At 41.7% G+C, this 14,586-nt stretch overlaps 2 protein-coding genes across 6 annotated transcripts in view; both read left to right on the top strand.

The window, feature by feature from the left end:
- The window catches only part of rnf157 (ring finger protein 157), a 28,058-nt gene extending 23,322 nt beyond the window's left edge, over positions 1-4,736 (top strand). For 2 of the 5 annotated variants that reach the window (XM_037755708.1, XM_037755707.1), the window contains exons 19-20: positions 519-629; positions 2,758-4,736. In XM_037755708.1, coding sequence (XP_037611636.1) covers positions 519-629; positions 2,758-2,906 — 260 coding nt within the window. In that variant the 3' untranslated portion in view covers positions 2,907-4,736. Of the gene's footprint in view, positions 1-518; positions 630-1,608; positions 1,644-2,757 lie in introns of all 5 variants that reach the window. The other 3 variants (XM_037755710.1, XM_037755711.1, XM_037755709.1) reach the window with 3 other exon arrangements.
- A 1,263-nt stretch (positions 4,737-5,999) lies between these two features.
- LOC119479781 (5-hydroxytryptamine receptor 3A-like) lies at positions 6,000-12,992 on the top strand. Its single transcript, XM_037755726.1, has 10 exons — positions 6,000-7,192; positions 8,533-8,693; positions 8,782-8,826; positions 8,936-9,045; positions 9,948-10,117; positions 10,194-10,357; positions 10,516-10,726; positions 10,836-11,000; positions 11,371-11,456; positions 12,511-12,992. The coding sequence occupies exons 1-10, from the start codon at positions 7,153-7,155 to the stop codon at positions 12,736-12,738; spliced, it is 1,380 nt and encodes a 459-aa protein (XP_037611654.1). The 5' UTR covers positions 6,000-7,152; the 3' UTR covers positions 12,739-12,992.
- The last annotated feature ends 1,594 nt before the right edge of the window (positions 12,993-14,586 follow it).

Raw genomic sequence — 14,586 nt, 5'->3', positions numbered from 1 at the left:
CAAATTCACGAATTTGTAGGATATTACTACGGACATCCCTGTAATATTACGTTGCAAAGTCTGCTGTATTAACCGTGTGTTTACTACGTGTTTAGTGAGATCCGATCACAAGTGGTCACTGGAGACGCATGTGGAGATGCATGTGGAGACGCATTCTAATGCCAGGTGTGAACAGACGCACTTAAAGCTGTCCACTTGTGATCCGATCACTCAGGACACATGTTAATACCAGTCTAGTCTGAACAGGGCCAAAGTTTAAAAATCTGTCCATCAGAAAGTCTTCTAAAGAGGATTTTGGCGTCCTTTAAATCTCACGTCACAGTCAGATCCATGGTGTTAAAATGCAGAAATATTCAATCATTCATTATTTAATTAAAGCCGTTCCAGCATGGCCGACCTCACCCCTCCACCTCTGACACCCTCCCTCCCTCCCTCCCTCACCCTGCCTGTCCCACTCCCTCCCCCCTCCCCCCTGCTGTGCCTGGCTGCTCTTGTTTGACCTTTGCCCTCGCTTGCAGGTGGGCGGAGCAGATGTCCAGAGTTGGCCAATAACAATCAGGGCGTCGCCCTCTGTGACACGCCCTCTTTGGGGTTGGATAATGAGCAGGCTCCCGACAGCCGATTCGCCGGTGAGTGGCAACCTCTCGAACATGGACCGATGAGAGCCGAGGACCGGGCATGATGAGAGTGAGGGGAGGAAACATGAGGAAGATGAGGGGGGTAACGGAGGAAGAGTGCATGAGTCAGAAGCATTAAAGATTTCTGACACATTGCTGTGCTAATAAAAATTACAGCTAGAAAAGAAAAGTTTGACTTAGTAGTGACCAGAGAGGAGGTTTTTGTAGCATCTTTGCCCAGCATGAAGATCTGGAGCCTTCCTTCTTCTCTTCATCCCTAACCCCCTTTGGTGTCGTGGTGCTTCATTGCTTCTTCAGTACCGGTTAGCTGTGCACTCTCTCCCCTCCTCTCCCTCCTTTTAGCTGAAGCCCTGGTGTGTGTGTGTGTGTGTGTTTGTGTGATGAGTGCATCTTATCGTGTGTGTGACGAGCGCTTTCTGCATGCTGTGTTTTCTTGTTTGTGTGTGTTTGAGAGAAAAGAGTCTGGTCAAGTTCATGTTCAGCGTCTGCCAGCTCCGAGCCGCTTTTGCCAAAACATCTGCAACTCATCCTCACAGCCCTCCATCTTCCCTCCCCGTCCTCTCCTAATCCTCCTCCCCCGCTTCCTAACACTCGGCGGGTTCCTGCGATGAGAGCTAAAGGTGTCAATTTTGTTCTGGTTTTGGTTGTTTTAATTAAGTAATTTGGGGTTCACGGCCTTTAGCTCTGCATCCTTCTCGTAGCCACTAAAACCCTGATTCATCCCCTTGAACCTTAACGTCACCCCTTTGGTCTTTTTATGGTGGATGGTGTGACATGTTTTCTCTTTCTGTGTCGTAAAAGTGTTTTGTTATCTCTCTGTTTCTCTCCTTTTTTCCCCCCTCCGTCATTCTTCACATCCTCTGCTGTCTTTTCCTGGACATTTTCCTTCCCTTCTCTCTCCTCTCCTCTCCTCTCCTTTCCTTTCCTTTTGTCTCTCTCTTCCTTCTTTCGCCTTCTTTCGGATGGACAGATGAGGAGTCGTGCCCAGTGCACATTGAGGACTAGGTATGGAGTTATGGTTAGATGGTAGATCAGACACCAGGGTCATATATTTTAGTTTGCATGCACCATAACAATCACCCTTCTTTTGTTTATTACTCGTTTATCATGAATTAGCTTTATTTAAAGGAACAGTGTGTAACATTTAAGGGGATCTGTTAGCAGAATTGTAATATAATATTCATAACTATGTTTTCATTAGTGTATAATCACCTGAATCTAAGAATCGTTGTGTTTTCGTTAGCTTAGAATGAGCCCTTCATATCTACATGGGGAGCGGGTCCTTTTCACAGAGTCTGCCATGTTGCACCGCCATGTTTCTACAGTAGCCCAGAACAGACAAACCAAACACTGGCTCTAGAGAGAGACTTTCATGTTTTTACGTCACCTGAAGGCCACCGTAGTTCTCAGACACGCTTGTGAAACTGCGGTAACGTGAGCCACAGAGCGCAAAACTGTGATACCACCAGCCGCCGTCTGACTTCCGTCCCACCAATATGGTGCCCACGTTGACGCATCGCCGCAACGGGCTGTCCAATGCGACGTCTTTGTATATATGTCTATGGTTTTCACGGTTTTGCGCTTGGAGGCTCACATCGCAGCAGTCTTAGAAAGGGAGGAGTGAGCAGAGGGGAACTCAGTTGGTTGCAATCTGCAACCTCACCACTAGATGTCGCCAAATCCTACACACTGCACCTTTTAAGATTTTCTTCCCCCCTAAAAAATACAGTATAATTCGTGCTCTTTTTGTTTCGGTATTTATACTTTCTCAATCACAGCTCAGAATCTACGTTACAATATATTTGCACAGTAATAGTTGAGGTGAGGTTGCTTTCATTGCTGATGTTATTCATTATTCATATCGTCCACGGTCGAGACCTCAAACTATCAATAATTAATTTTATTCCCTGGCTGATATTTACTGTTATTCACCGTGAGTCAGGACCTCGTTGGTTTGCGAGCGTTTTAGTTGCTTCTAACGGAAGTGACCTTTATTACAGGCCAGGAGGACTCTGCAGTGATGCAGGTGATTTGGGGAGATTTCCTCTGGGTGACAATATTTGCAACATAACCCTCTCCTCTCTCTCCGTCTCTCTCTCCGTCTTCTTCTCTCCTTCAGGTCTGATGTTCCTCGGGGGCTACAGGCCTGTTTTGGAGCCCCGCCCCCACCACACCTCCACCAGCAACATCAACATGGAGGAGCTGGGGGTGGAGAACAGGGACGGCCAGAGTCCTAAACACCCTCGCCGCGGACCACTCATTGTGTAACACACTCAAACAAGCGCACACACACTCACTCACACCCACAAAAAACACACAGACTTCTCCGTCCAGCTCTTTTTACCCTGCCGTAGTGCTGCATCGCTGGCTGGATACTGAGCAGGGAACCCCCCCCCCCCACCTCCACCTCCACCTCCACCATCATCCTTCTGAACACTTCCTGGATTGATTGTCGTTGCTGGCGCTGAAACTCCTCTCGAGTAGAAAGAGGAGGGAAGAGGAATGTCTGTCGTCTGTTGCACTTTTATCTCACAGGAGTTCTTTTTTTTTGTCTGTGACCTAACTTGTTGATTAGCCTACTGCTACGTTATTATTTATTACCTGTAGGTCTAACCAATGACAGCTGTGTATTGTGACACTATCTCTAGAAAAATACATGCTGCTCCTCACCTCTCCTCTCCTCTCCTCTATTACCAGCCAAACAGTCAGGGGCTACTGTGATCGGCAATCTGATTTATTACTTCTTCTTCTTCTCTCTTATAAACTGTATGTTGAACGAGTGTTCGGACACTATTTAAAGTCAGCTCACACCGGACTTCCTTATCTTGGCGAACTAAAAACGTGCTGACTCCTCTCTTCAGATCAGGGAGCTCCCGTCTCGACTTCGCATGCAGCTGTTTTTTCCTCTCGATCACCGCCATCATTTTCAAACAAACCTCTGCTGAATGTGAATACAGAAGCGGTCGGACTTGTTACGAGCCAAGAAATGGCGGCCAAACTGAACAGAGAAGGACTGAAAACAACAACAAAAATAATCACAACAGAATGTAGGACGATGTAGAACTCTTAGAAGGGGAATGTACGTCACGTGTAAAATCATCTAAACTGGAATTAAACATGAACTTTGAAACTGGTTCTCCAAACACACGCACCCACCACGCCATCCTCTCCTTCTGCAGCTTCATCTTAGCATGTCAGTATTAGTGCAACTGGAAAACCAACAAGAACAACAACCAAGCAATAAAGACGCCGACGCTCCTGCAGGAGGACGCTCATGTGCAGTTCAGACAAAAACTCTGTTTTCACTGGCATGTTGCATTCAAACTCAGACATTTAAATGTGTTATATTTTATCTTAATTTTTGTAAAGGGGATTTATTGTGAGAAAAACATCATACAGTGAGATTTAGGCCGCACCGTGGTTAGCTGGCATTTTGTTCACCCTCATATTATCATCCCGACGAGCCCATTTTTCTCCTCATTTGTGAAGCTTTTAGTTTTGGTTTTGTATAACTTTAATGTATAGCTCACCTGTTGTTGACGTTCTCCGTTACCGTGTTTTAATTTGTTGCAAAACACTGTGTCGTTTACTAGAATGTGGATGAAAATATGTGGAAAAATTTGTAAAGGTTTACACACTTGTGCGCTCACAAAACGAATAGCTGAAAAAGGGACGATATCAACATCTAATGCACTATTATCTGTTACCTAGACGACACACTTTGCGGTGCATGAGGCGATAGTAGAGTAAGCATGTTAGTCTAGGTCAGCCTGCAGCCTCCTGTAGAAAACTTGATGATGGATCACTGCACACACATAAAGCCGGATCATATCCTCCTGCAGTGTTATATATCGGTTGCTGGCTCCCTCTTCCCTTTGACCCGAACAGTTACGGTCAAGAGGACTGCACTACTATATCCAAGCTGCAAACAGTCACGTGATCACAGTCCGAATGTGTAGATGAAGCCGTTCTCTGGCACCAGTCGCAGTATGATATCAAAAGGAGTGGGTCCCGAATCCGCAAGAGACCCCCACTTTTCTAGAACTATGAGTGAAAATGTCAAAGAAAACAAACGGACAATAAAGTTTTTGCAACTAAGCGGTTACCGAGTGATTTCCTGTTGATGTTAAAGGGGAAAGATTCATTAATCAGAGCAGGGGTTTTGTTTTGATCTTGTGCCTGAACATGGAACTCAAGCTGTTTCCTAACATGGTCACTGAAATCCCCCTCGCTGCTTCATACAATCATTTCTCAAACTCTGCTCTGCAGCATTTTCCCGAGAGAGAGCTCAATTTGTATTTCTGTCACCAGTAAAAAATAACTTCTCAGAGCTCGAAATCACCACCTTTCCCACAGAAGAAACTAAAATATTTGTCTGCTTAGCTTTATTTTCACACGACTGAAAATAGTTTTTTTCTTTTATGAACATTATATTCACAGTTTTCGAGCACATGCATATATCTTCTATACAAGCAGCAAAATGTGACCATCCCTTTCTCTCTATATGCATTATTTTCATCCCACTTTATCTCCAGTTCTACAAATCAAATGTAAAAAGAGAAACAAAATTCTTAACAATTTACATAAAAGAAGCAAAACCAAGAAAAAAAACAGATAACAAACAAAACAAAGCAAGGTATACAGTTTTGTTTTTCTACACTAATATATATATATATATATATATATATTAGGGCTGTCAATCGATTAAAATTGTTAATCAAGATTAATCGCAAATTAATCGCCCATTTTTTATCTGTTCAAAATGTACCTTAAAGGGAGATTTGTCAAGTATTTAATACTCTTATCAACATGGGAGAGGACAAACATGCTGCTTTATGTAAACGTATGTATATATTAATTATTGGAAATCAATTAACAACACAAAACAATGACACATATTGTCCAGAAACCCTCACAGGTACTGCATTTAGCATAAAAAATATGCTCAAATCATAACATGGCAAACTGCAGCCCAACAGACAACAACAGCTGTCAGTGTGTCAGTGTGCTGACTTGACTATGACTTGCCCCAAACTGCATCTGATTATCATAAAGTGGGCATGTCTGTAAAGGGGAGACTCGTGGGAACCCATAGAACCCATTCTCATTCACATATCTTGAGGTCAGAGGTCAAGGGACCCCTTTGAAAATGGACATGCCAGTTTTTCCTCCCCAAAAATTAGCCCAAGTTTGGAGCGTTATTTAACCTCCTTCACGACAAGCTGGTATGACATGGTTTTCTAGTTTCATATGATACCAGTATCTTCACTCGTGTTAAAACTGAGCCCACTAAAACATCTGAAATCGATTGCGTTAATGCATTAAAGAAATTAGTGACGTTAAAAATGATTTTGCGTTAACTTTGACAGCCCTCGTTAATACACAATTATTTACTTACTTGTTAACTTCATATGGTGATAATATGTCAGTGTTGTGTTTACTTTGTGTTGCGCTGCCCCTAAGTTGCAAAAAACAGTAATGTTTGTGCTTTAAACATGACTCAGGTCTTCACACATGAGAAAATCCCCATTAGCCATATCGTAGATACTGTAAATGTTTTCCAGATTTCTTTGTAGACGGTTTGCCTCTCAGTTTTGTTTCTCTATTCCCATACACTGAGCCATTTTGTTCCACTTCAGGACAATAAGTATGTTTGCTTGCAATACATGAATACATTTTGTACTCTTTTGAGAAGTAAACTTGTTTACTTAATTAACAGAAAGTTATAATCAATTGATTGTTAACGTCCTTAATCATAACTTTGGCTAAACATTTGAATATCTTTGGGTTTTGGACTGTTGAGGAGACAAAACAAGAGACGATCACTGAGAATGAAAATAATCAGTAGTTGTTCATGAACTCCAGTGTAAGCACAGAAGGCCATTAAAATACAAAACTTTCTTTGTTTCAAAATTAAAAATGCATCAGCAAAGTCACTTACTGTCCAAAAAGAGACGTTTTACATAAATAATAAATTGTCTTTTAATGCCCGCGGTGAGCCTGACAGCGCGGTGACAAGGAGGAAGAGAAGGAGTGGGTTTAAGTGGGGTCAGTGTTCATAATGTCATTACCACGTTGTTTTGGTTATCAAGTTCCGCTCTAATTGGATTGTTCCTTCTCGTTAGATGTGGGCTGCTCTGCATGTGTTACAGTAAACGTCTGTTTTTGTAACTTGTGACTTACACCCACTCTCCTTTAGTCCCCGGTGTACAATACGTGAGCTGTAAATTCACATTATGTCTCCTTTCAGATGGATGAACCCTCTCCACCTGCCTTTCCCTCACTTTTATTATTTGTCACCTTCAGTCTCACCTGCTCATATTGCATGATGTCCCACCCCCCTCCCTCCTCTGTTTACCAATTACAGCATCAATCCATGCTGTCCACTGTGGGAGCGGTTTCTCATTTCAGGCAGAGGTCATTCATTCAGCCCAGCCCTCTTCAGCTCAAATCACAGAGACAGTCCGGTCTTCATACTCGACCCGAAGCTGCTCTCTAACTCACGGCTGCAGAGATGATGCATGTTGCTTTTCTCCTTCTGATCGTCTTCACAGGTAAGACTTGGGCATGTTTGAAGTGTGTTTATGTGTTTGAGCCTTGGGAATTCTTGCATCCTCATTTGACAGCAAAGTATCAGTGATAACTTTAGTTGTAGTAGTATTTTTCCATCATTCTAGCGCTGTTTGTATCTGATTCATGAACTGTTTGAGGATGTGGAGCTTGTACGTGTTGTCACAAAGCTATTTCACATCATATTTATAACTTAAAGCCATGACTTCTTTGGTTTGCCGGCTTCACGCTGCTGTTTTTTCTTGATACAAGAGAAAACTTAATTTGCTTAATTTAAAGGAGGAAAAAGAAAGTAAAACAAATGAGCAGAAATCCAGAAGCCCTCCTCTTATCAAAGCATCTACATTTCAAAAATGTACACAGAAGATTAGTCTAATTGCTCTCCGTCAGACAGCTAAAAATATATCAGAATATCAAGCAACTTTAAGCACATAATTAGAATCTATTGGTGTTTACTTATAGGCTCAACATAGGAGAGAGTAAATAAATCAACAACACAAACTACAATAAAAAACCTACAGTAGGTTACACACAAGACAGTTTAACATCAGTTAAACAGCTACTGTATGTGGCATTTTGTGTTGTATTATAAAAAAGATTAGCATCCAGACATTGCAAACAAATGAAATAATAAAAATCAAATAGTTTATATGAAATTAAATATATAGAAAACAATTAGGGGGGCTGCCGTGATAATTAACGCAAATATCTTTTAACGCCACTAATTTCTTTAATGCAACTTGTGATTATTAGGTTGTAGCGGGCTCAGTTCTAAAGCTAGAGTGAAGATGAACTGGGGAACTGGTATCATATGAAACTAAAAAACCTAAGGAATCCATTGGTACCAACCACGTCATACTAGCTTGTCACAAAGGAGACCAAATAACGCTCCAAACTTATGCTAAATATTGGCGAGGACAGCTGACAGCTGTTGTTGCTTGTTGGGCTTGAGTTTGCCATGTTATGATTTGAGCATATTCTTTATGCTAAATGCAGTACGTGTGAGGGTTTCTGGACAATAGTTGTCATTGTTTTGTGTTGTTAATTTATTTCCAATAATAAATATATACATACATTTGCATAAAACAGCATATTTGTCCACTCCCATGTTGATAAGAGTATTAAATACTTGACAAATCTCCCTTTAAGGTACATTTTAAACAGATAAAAAAAGTGTGATTAATTTGCGATTAATCAGGATTAAATACTTTAATCGATTGACAGACCTAATAATAATAGTAACAACTATTGTAAAGAATATAAATAATTAAAAAAAAAAGAACAAAAAATACCCCTCACATGTCTGATAACTGTTTTAATGTAGATGGGTCGTCCTCTGAGAAGGTGTGCAGTTACCAGGACGTAGTGGACTACCTGAACCTGACCACAGATAGCAGTGCGTTTAAACTGACCCGGCCCGTTCTGGACCACACACACTACACCGACGTGAAGCTGGACATCATCCTCTTTGCCATCCTGGCTGTGGTGGGTGCTGCATGTTGGCCAATGATTCATCTGCTAAATGTTGTCATTCAGTTGATCTGTTCTCACTTGTGTGTTTGTTCATTCCCAGGTTGAGAAAACACAAACTTTTATTCCTTTCATCTGGGCAACAATGGTGAGTTTTGATCGTTTAAAATGACTCTCAGCTAACACTCTGCGTGGTCACCTGTTGTTCTGTGTGTTATTTCAAATGTGTCTCCAATTTATCTTTTAATTTACTGCAGCAATGGGACGATGAACGCATCTCGTGGGACTCGGATCAGTTTTGTGGAATCAAACAGATTACCATTCCTAAAGAAATGCTCTGGAAACCCGACCTCTTCATCTATGAGATGTGAGCCTGCAGCACGCACACACACACACACACACACACACGCACACACACACACACACACACACACACACACACACACACACACACATCTGATTTTAAAGTAAAGATAAGATAAGACAAAAGGGCGTGGTCATGAGAGCCTACTCTTTGACGACGACGTATTGCCGATCTAATGTATTCCTTTAATGATGAGAAAGAAACTGCAAAGGCTCATCTAAAAAAACAGAAATTAAAGAGAACTTAAAGGGAATTGAGTTGGATGAGGAAACTAAATCATGTAGTTCAAAACAGCTAAGCAAATGTGAAACAGATAATGGGAAAACAGAAAAGAAACATTTACAACTAGAAGTGCACTCGGAGAGCGCAGACCTCCGCCAAGGTAGGTTTCATGTACATCCATCGCTGAGCGGAGTTATTAAAAAAAGTTCCCAAAGCCGGATCATGATCTGGATCGCCACCAAAATGTAATGGATTGTTCAATATGCCACACCCCACCCCTCCAAAAAATGACATTCAAATCCATCGCGGACTTTTGTAGTAATCCTCCAAACGGACAAACCAACAAACCAACAAACCAACAAACCAACGCCGGTGAAAACATAACCTCCTTCCTAGGCCTTCGGCCTTGGCGGAGGTAATAATTGGAATGAATGTAATGAAATAAATCAAAAGAAAAGGAAAGGTTTGGTAGAGAATGGGAGGTACTTCTTTGTGTTTTATTAAAGTACACACAACAGTTTTTATTCTATTGTTAAGAGCACTAATGAGCAAACACATTAACCTGAGGTGGTGACGGGAGGAGCTCCGTCATCTATTCATTCAGTTCGTGATTAATGTGGAATTGCGGTGCGGTTTGAAGGCTCCACAAACATGAACATATTTTGTGTGCGTTTGTGTCTCAGGACACAGAAGGACGACTCCCCTCAGAATCCCTACATGCAAGTGCACAGCGACGGGACGGTCATATCTGAAGAGGACTTGAAGGTGGTCAGCACCTGTTACATGGACGTCCACAAGTTCCCCTTCGACACACAGAAATGCAGCATCTCCATCGGATCTGCGATACACTCTGGTGAGTGTGTGTGTGTGTGTGTGTGACTGTCTGTACTGACGTCAGTGTTATTTACCACTTCTCCGTCTCTCCTCAGTTGATGAGATTCGTCTCTTTCCTTACTCCAATTCGTCTCGAGCCACCCAGTTTACCCGAGAGGTGATGAAGACTCAGGGAGAGTGGGAGTTCCTCCAACTGTCCATCACCAAAAGAAATTTCACCTTCAGCGATTCAACACTGTATGAACTGCTCGAATACACTGTACGTGTATAGTACGTATATATATACTTCAACTGCTCATGCATTGTTATTCATGCTCTCCAGTTTCACCTGTTTCCTATGTCAAGTATATACTCCTGACACCTGGAGTAGAAATGTCAGGTTTTCTGTTGGTGACCATTGAACCTGTTTTTCCCTAGTTCACCATGAAGAGGAGGCCCCTGCTCCACGTCATCAACTTCCTGTTGCCCATCCTGTTCTTCCTGAGTCTGGACATTGCCTCCTTCTTCATCGCAGACCATCGAGGAGAGAAGCTCGGCTTCAAAGTCACCGTGCTGCTGGCCATCTCTGTCCTGCTGCTCATCCTGAACGACATCCTGCCCTCCATGTCCAACAAGACTCCGCTCATAGGTACTGTGTCATGCTTTAAGGCCATAATGTTAACTGGTTTATGATTCATATAGTCAGGAGCTCAAGATACCAAAACATTAAGTAGTTATTGCCTGTTTCCTCCTCTCAGCGACCTACTGCATTGTGATCTTTGCTCTGATGCTGCTCAGCCTGCTGGAGACCATCTTGGTTACGTATCTTATGGAGAAAGACTCTGAATCCCAGGAGAAGCTCAAGCTGAGGGACGACTGGGAGGACAAACAGGAGGAAGTCAAAATCGATAACTGTAACAAGGGTGAGACACAGATCACAGACTTATCAGATGCTCCGTGAATGGAAGTGTTTGTAGGAATGTTCTGGCTACTGATTCTAGTTCAAATTTATACTCTTAAAGGCCTTAAAACCTCATTTTCTCAATCAGCTATTTCCAGAATCCAAATTTGATGACTTGGTTTCTCTACTTATGTTGCCAAGGAGATGCCACTGTTGATCATATCTGATCAAGTCCTGATGAAGGAGATTGGCCTGGTTTTCAACAGCTTTTTCTCTTTATATTTAGTCACAAAATGTACTAAAATAGAATAAGACATATATTTGAAACTATGCTTTCCAGTGTTTTTTACATGCAGCATATTTCCTGTGCAGTCACTCTTGTGTGTTTTCAGAGGAGAAAAGACAATCCTGCTTATCATGCATCTGTAACGCGTCTGACGGTGAGAAACAGCATGAACTGCTGCCGGTGGCTGAAGAGGTACGGACATTATAAGTTTAGATAAAGCTTTATTATCACAAAACAGGTGGACAAAACTGATGGAAACGGAGTGTTGTGACGTAGTTTAAACACAGGTCTTTCATCCAGAAGACCGCTGTTTGTGTCACGCTACAATCAGCTGTTCGTTCGTGTCCCGTGTTCACAGCGTTACGTTTAATTTTCACTGTACAAACGTAGTAATTTTAAGCCCAACCATGATGTTTTTTTCCTAAACCTAACTAAGTGGTTTTGTGTCCTAAACCTAAGCATGTGTTTTCGTTTGAATTCACAAGTTTACTGCGTCCGTAAAGTGACGCCAAGGGGTCTGACTACGCGTCACTATGTGACGAGTTGCTGCGACTGTTGTTGTTGTTGCCTAGAAACAGTGAATGGGTTCCTTGCGCACTTTTTCAATGACATACCTGGTGTTACGCTTTGCCTCTGCGCCCTACCTAGCGGTGAGCAAAGAGTAAATGTCTTATCATGTGAAGGCAGCTATAGGGTGTATATGTAAGGGATAATATACAGCGAGCCGGTCATTGTTGTGAAAGAATCCCCGACAGAGCGATGCTGTCTCTCATCACCCTGAAGGGGATTCTTTTACAACAATGACCCGCTAGCTGTACAACGGTCCGCCGGAGTCCGACATCAGAGCTGCGCCCATAGCAACGGTCTGTTATACATAGCAACGGTCTGCTATAGAGAAATTACAGACCGCAGAACGCCGTGATTGACCAATCAGAATCGAGTATTCAACACAGACGTGTAATATAATGTCACACTATATACCAACGTTTGGCTGCAGATTCATCTCTTCTCAGTGGAGATGGAAGCATCGGTCAACATTGATGTGATAACATGGCAAAATTCAACATATTTACATGCTTTTAACAACCTAAGATGCCTGATTATGATTACGATAACTTGGCCTGTAAAGAAGTAAACATCCTGCGTGATAACATGCACGAGACGATTTTGTCCACCTGGCTTGTAGTACATGACTGCATGAATGAAATCCACTCTAACTTGACTCTGTGCCTCCTGGTGTGTGCAGGTTAACAACAGCGTTCAGTCACGAGAGTCTCAGGCGTTACTGCTGATCCTGGATGAGCTGAAGGAGCTGAAGGAGCTGCAGAAAACTCTGAATCTGCACTTCAGCTGCAGACAGGAAGGAGGGAAGTACGGCCTCCGTGCTGCAAGAATCAACAAAGCTTTCTTCATTTTCTACGTCATCACCGTGTCGCTGTTTCTATCCCTCATCTTCATCGCGTGGAACACTTAGAAATGTAAAACAATACCTTGCAATACTTGTTGTGCTTATAAAAGCACATGTTGTGTGTCTCGTTGTGAATCTATTTTATGTGGATGAGATAGTTGAAAGTGAAAGTTACACGACCCTGTAGACGTGTGAGATTTATACTGTTGATAAAAGCTTTAGAGGCCAGCTTAATGCATCGCCTTTGAATATGATTGTATAAAATGTGTAGTGAATAATTCATGTTCGTTTACAGAGATTAAACAGGAAACTTTACTGCCTCCAGTTCAATCCTTCACTGACCTCACTGTTACTCTGTAATATTTCACATTATGTCTCCGCTCAGACAAACAAATCTGTCCCTCCTGTCCTGTTTCAGTCTACTTCCACCTCACAGCTCATCTGTCACTCTGACGTTAAACCAATCACGTCCGTCCTCACCAGCCTGATATCCTCTATGTTATAAACGCATCATCAGAAAGGAGGATCTGTGGTGTTATTGCAGTGGATACAAACACATGTGCATGTTCATCATGAAACTCCAGATTCTTACTATTTATGATATCAATATTTCTCAAATATGTGTTTTTATTTATAAGATACTTTCTGGTGGAAATATTCCCGAGCAGTTCAAGACGTATTTTAAAACAAATTCTCAGGTCCATTCTTACTCAACCCGTCAATCTCTAGATCTTCATCCTCCTAGATTTCTCACTAGTAGAGGTACGTTTTCGATAAGATTTAGGGGAACCAAATTATGGAGTAGCTTTTCACATCTATATAAACTGTTCATCTGTCAAAAGTTTCAAAAGTCGCTTAAAGAGTCATTTAATTGCTGTTTTGTAATTGCTTTTCCCCATGTTGTCCCTGTATCTGTTTTTATCTTTTTTATTTTTATTTTCTTCCCACTCACGTTATGTTTGGTTGCGAATGCCCAGAAGTCTTTAAGACATTTAAATCAATATCCTCCTCACAAACACTAACCATACACTTCCACGCAACACACACATCCACACACATTTATCTTTTTTGATATATTTATTGTTGTTGTTATTATATATATCTTGTTCTAATTGTTTGTTATCACTATTATGTAGTCATATTATTGCTTTATATTAATCGTCTCTAGGTGGAGGCTTCAGATAAGCCCAGTGTTTTTTTTGCCTCTTCCTGCACTGTATATTATTAATTCATTTTTTTGTTATGTGTTGTAGTCTTAAATTGTGCAAAATAAATAAACAAATAAACAAATCACTCTGACTGCCTTTGTTTCACCACATTGAATCACAGTCGATGTAATTTTTTTAATAGCCATGCTAACGAGCAATGTTTACCCACCACTTTGGTCCAGACTGAAATATCTCAACTACTATAGGATGGATTGCCAGACAGACATTCATGTTCCCCAGAGGATGAATCCTAACACGACAGCATTAGTCGTTTGCCTAGCTAACTGCAATAGCTTGCTAACAGCCAACTTCCTCACCTTAATCATCATCCATCATCATTTTCAGTTATCAACTGCACCTCTGGTCACTGCTCTGTCATCTTTGATTTGCTGAGGAATGTGTCAATCACTTTGCACCTGCAGCCACATCCCACCCCTCCAGCTCTCATGAGCCAATGATAGCCTGACTTACTGAAACCATGTTCAAAAAACCACAACAAATACAGTGAGAGGTATAAAGGAATGCTGCAGCATGACTACAGGACCAGAATTATCTGAATTATCTGACAAGAAAAAGAGGAGACTATTGAAGGAGCAGCAGCTGCAGCACTCAGATGTGAAAAGGTAAGTTTTATTTGTTCTCTAGTTGTTTAAGTTGCTGATAAAACTTGCTACCTGCCTACCTGTCTGCACCCTTTTCCTGTTTA

The sequence above is a fragment of the Sebastes umbrosus genome, chromosome 20 (assembly GCF_015220745.1).
Source record: "Sebastes umbrosus isolate fSebUmb1 chromosome 20, fSebUmb1.pri, whole genome shotgun sequence".
NCBI classification, from domain to species: Eukaryota; Metazoa; Chordata; class Actinopteri; order Perciformes; family Sebastidae; genus Sebastes; species Sebastes umbrosus.
Note: the sequence above shows the minus strand (reverse complement) of the source record. Positions and strands in the feature narration are given on the sequence as shown.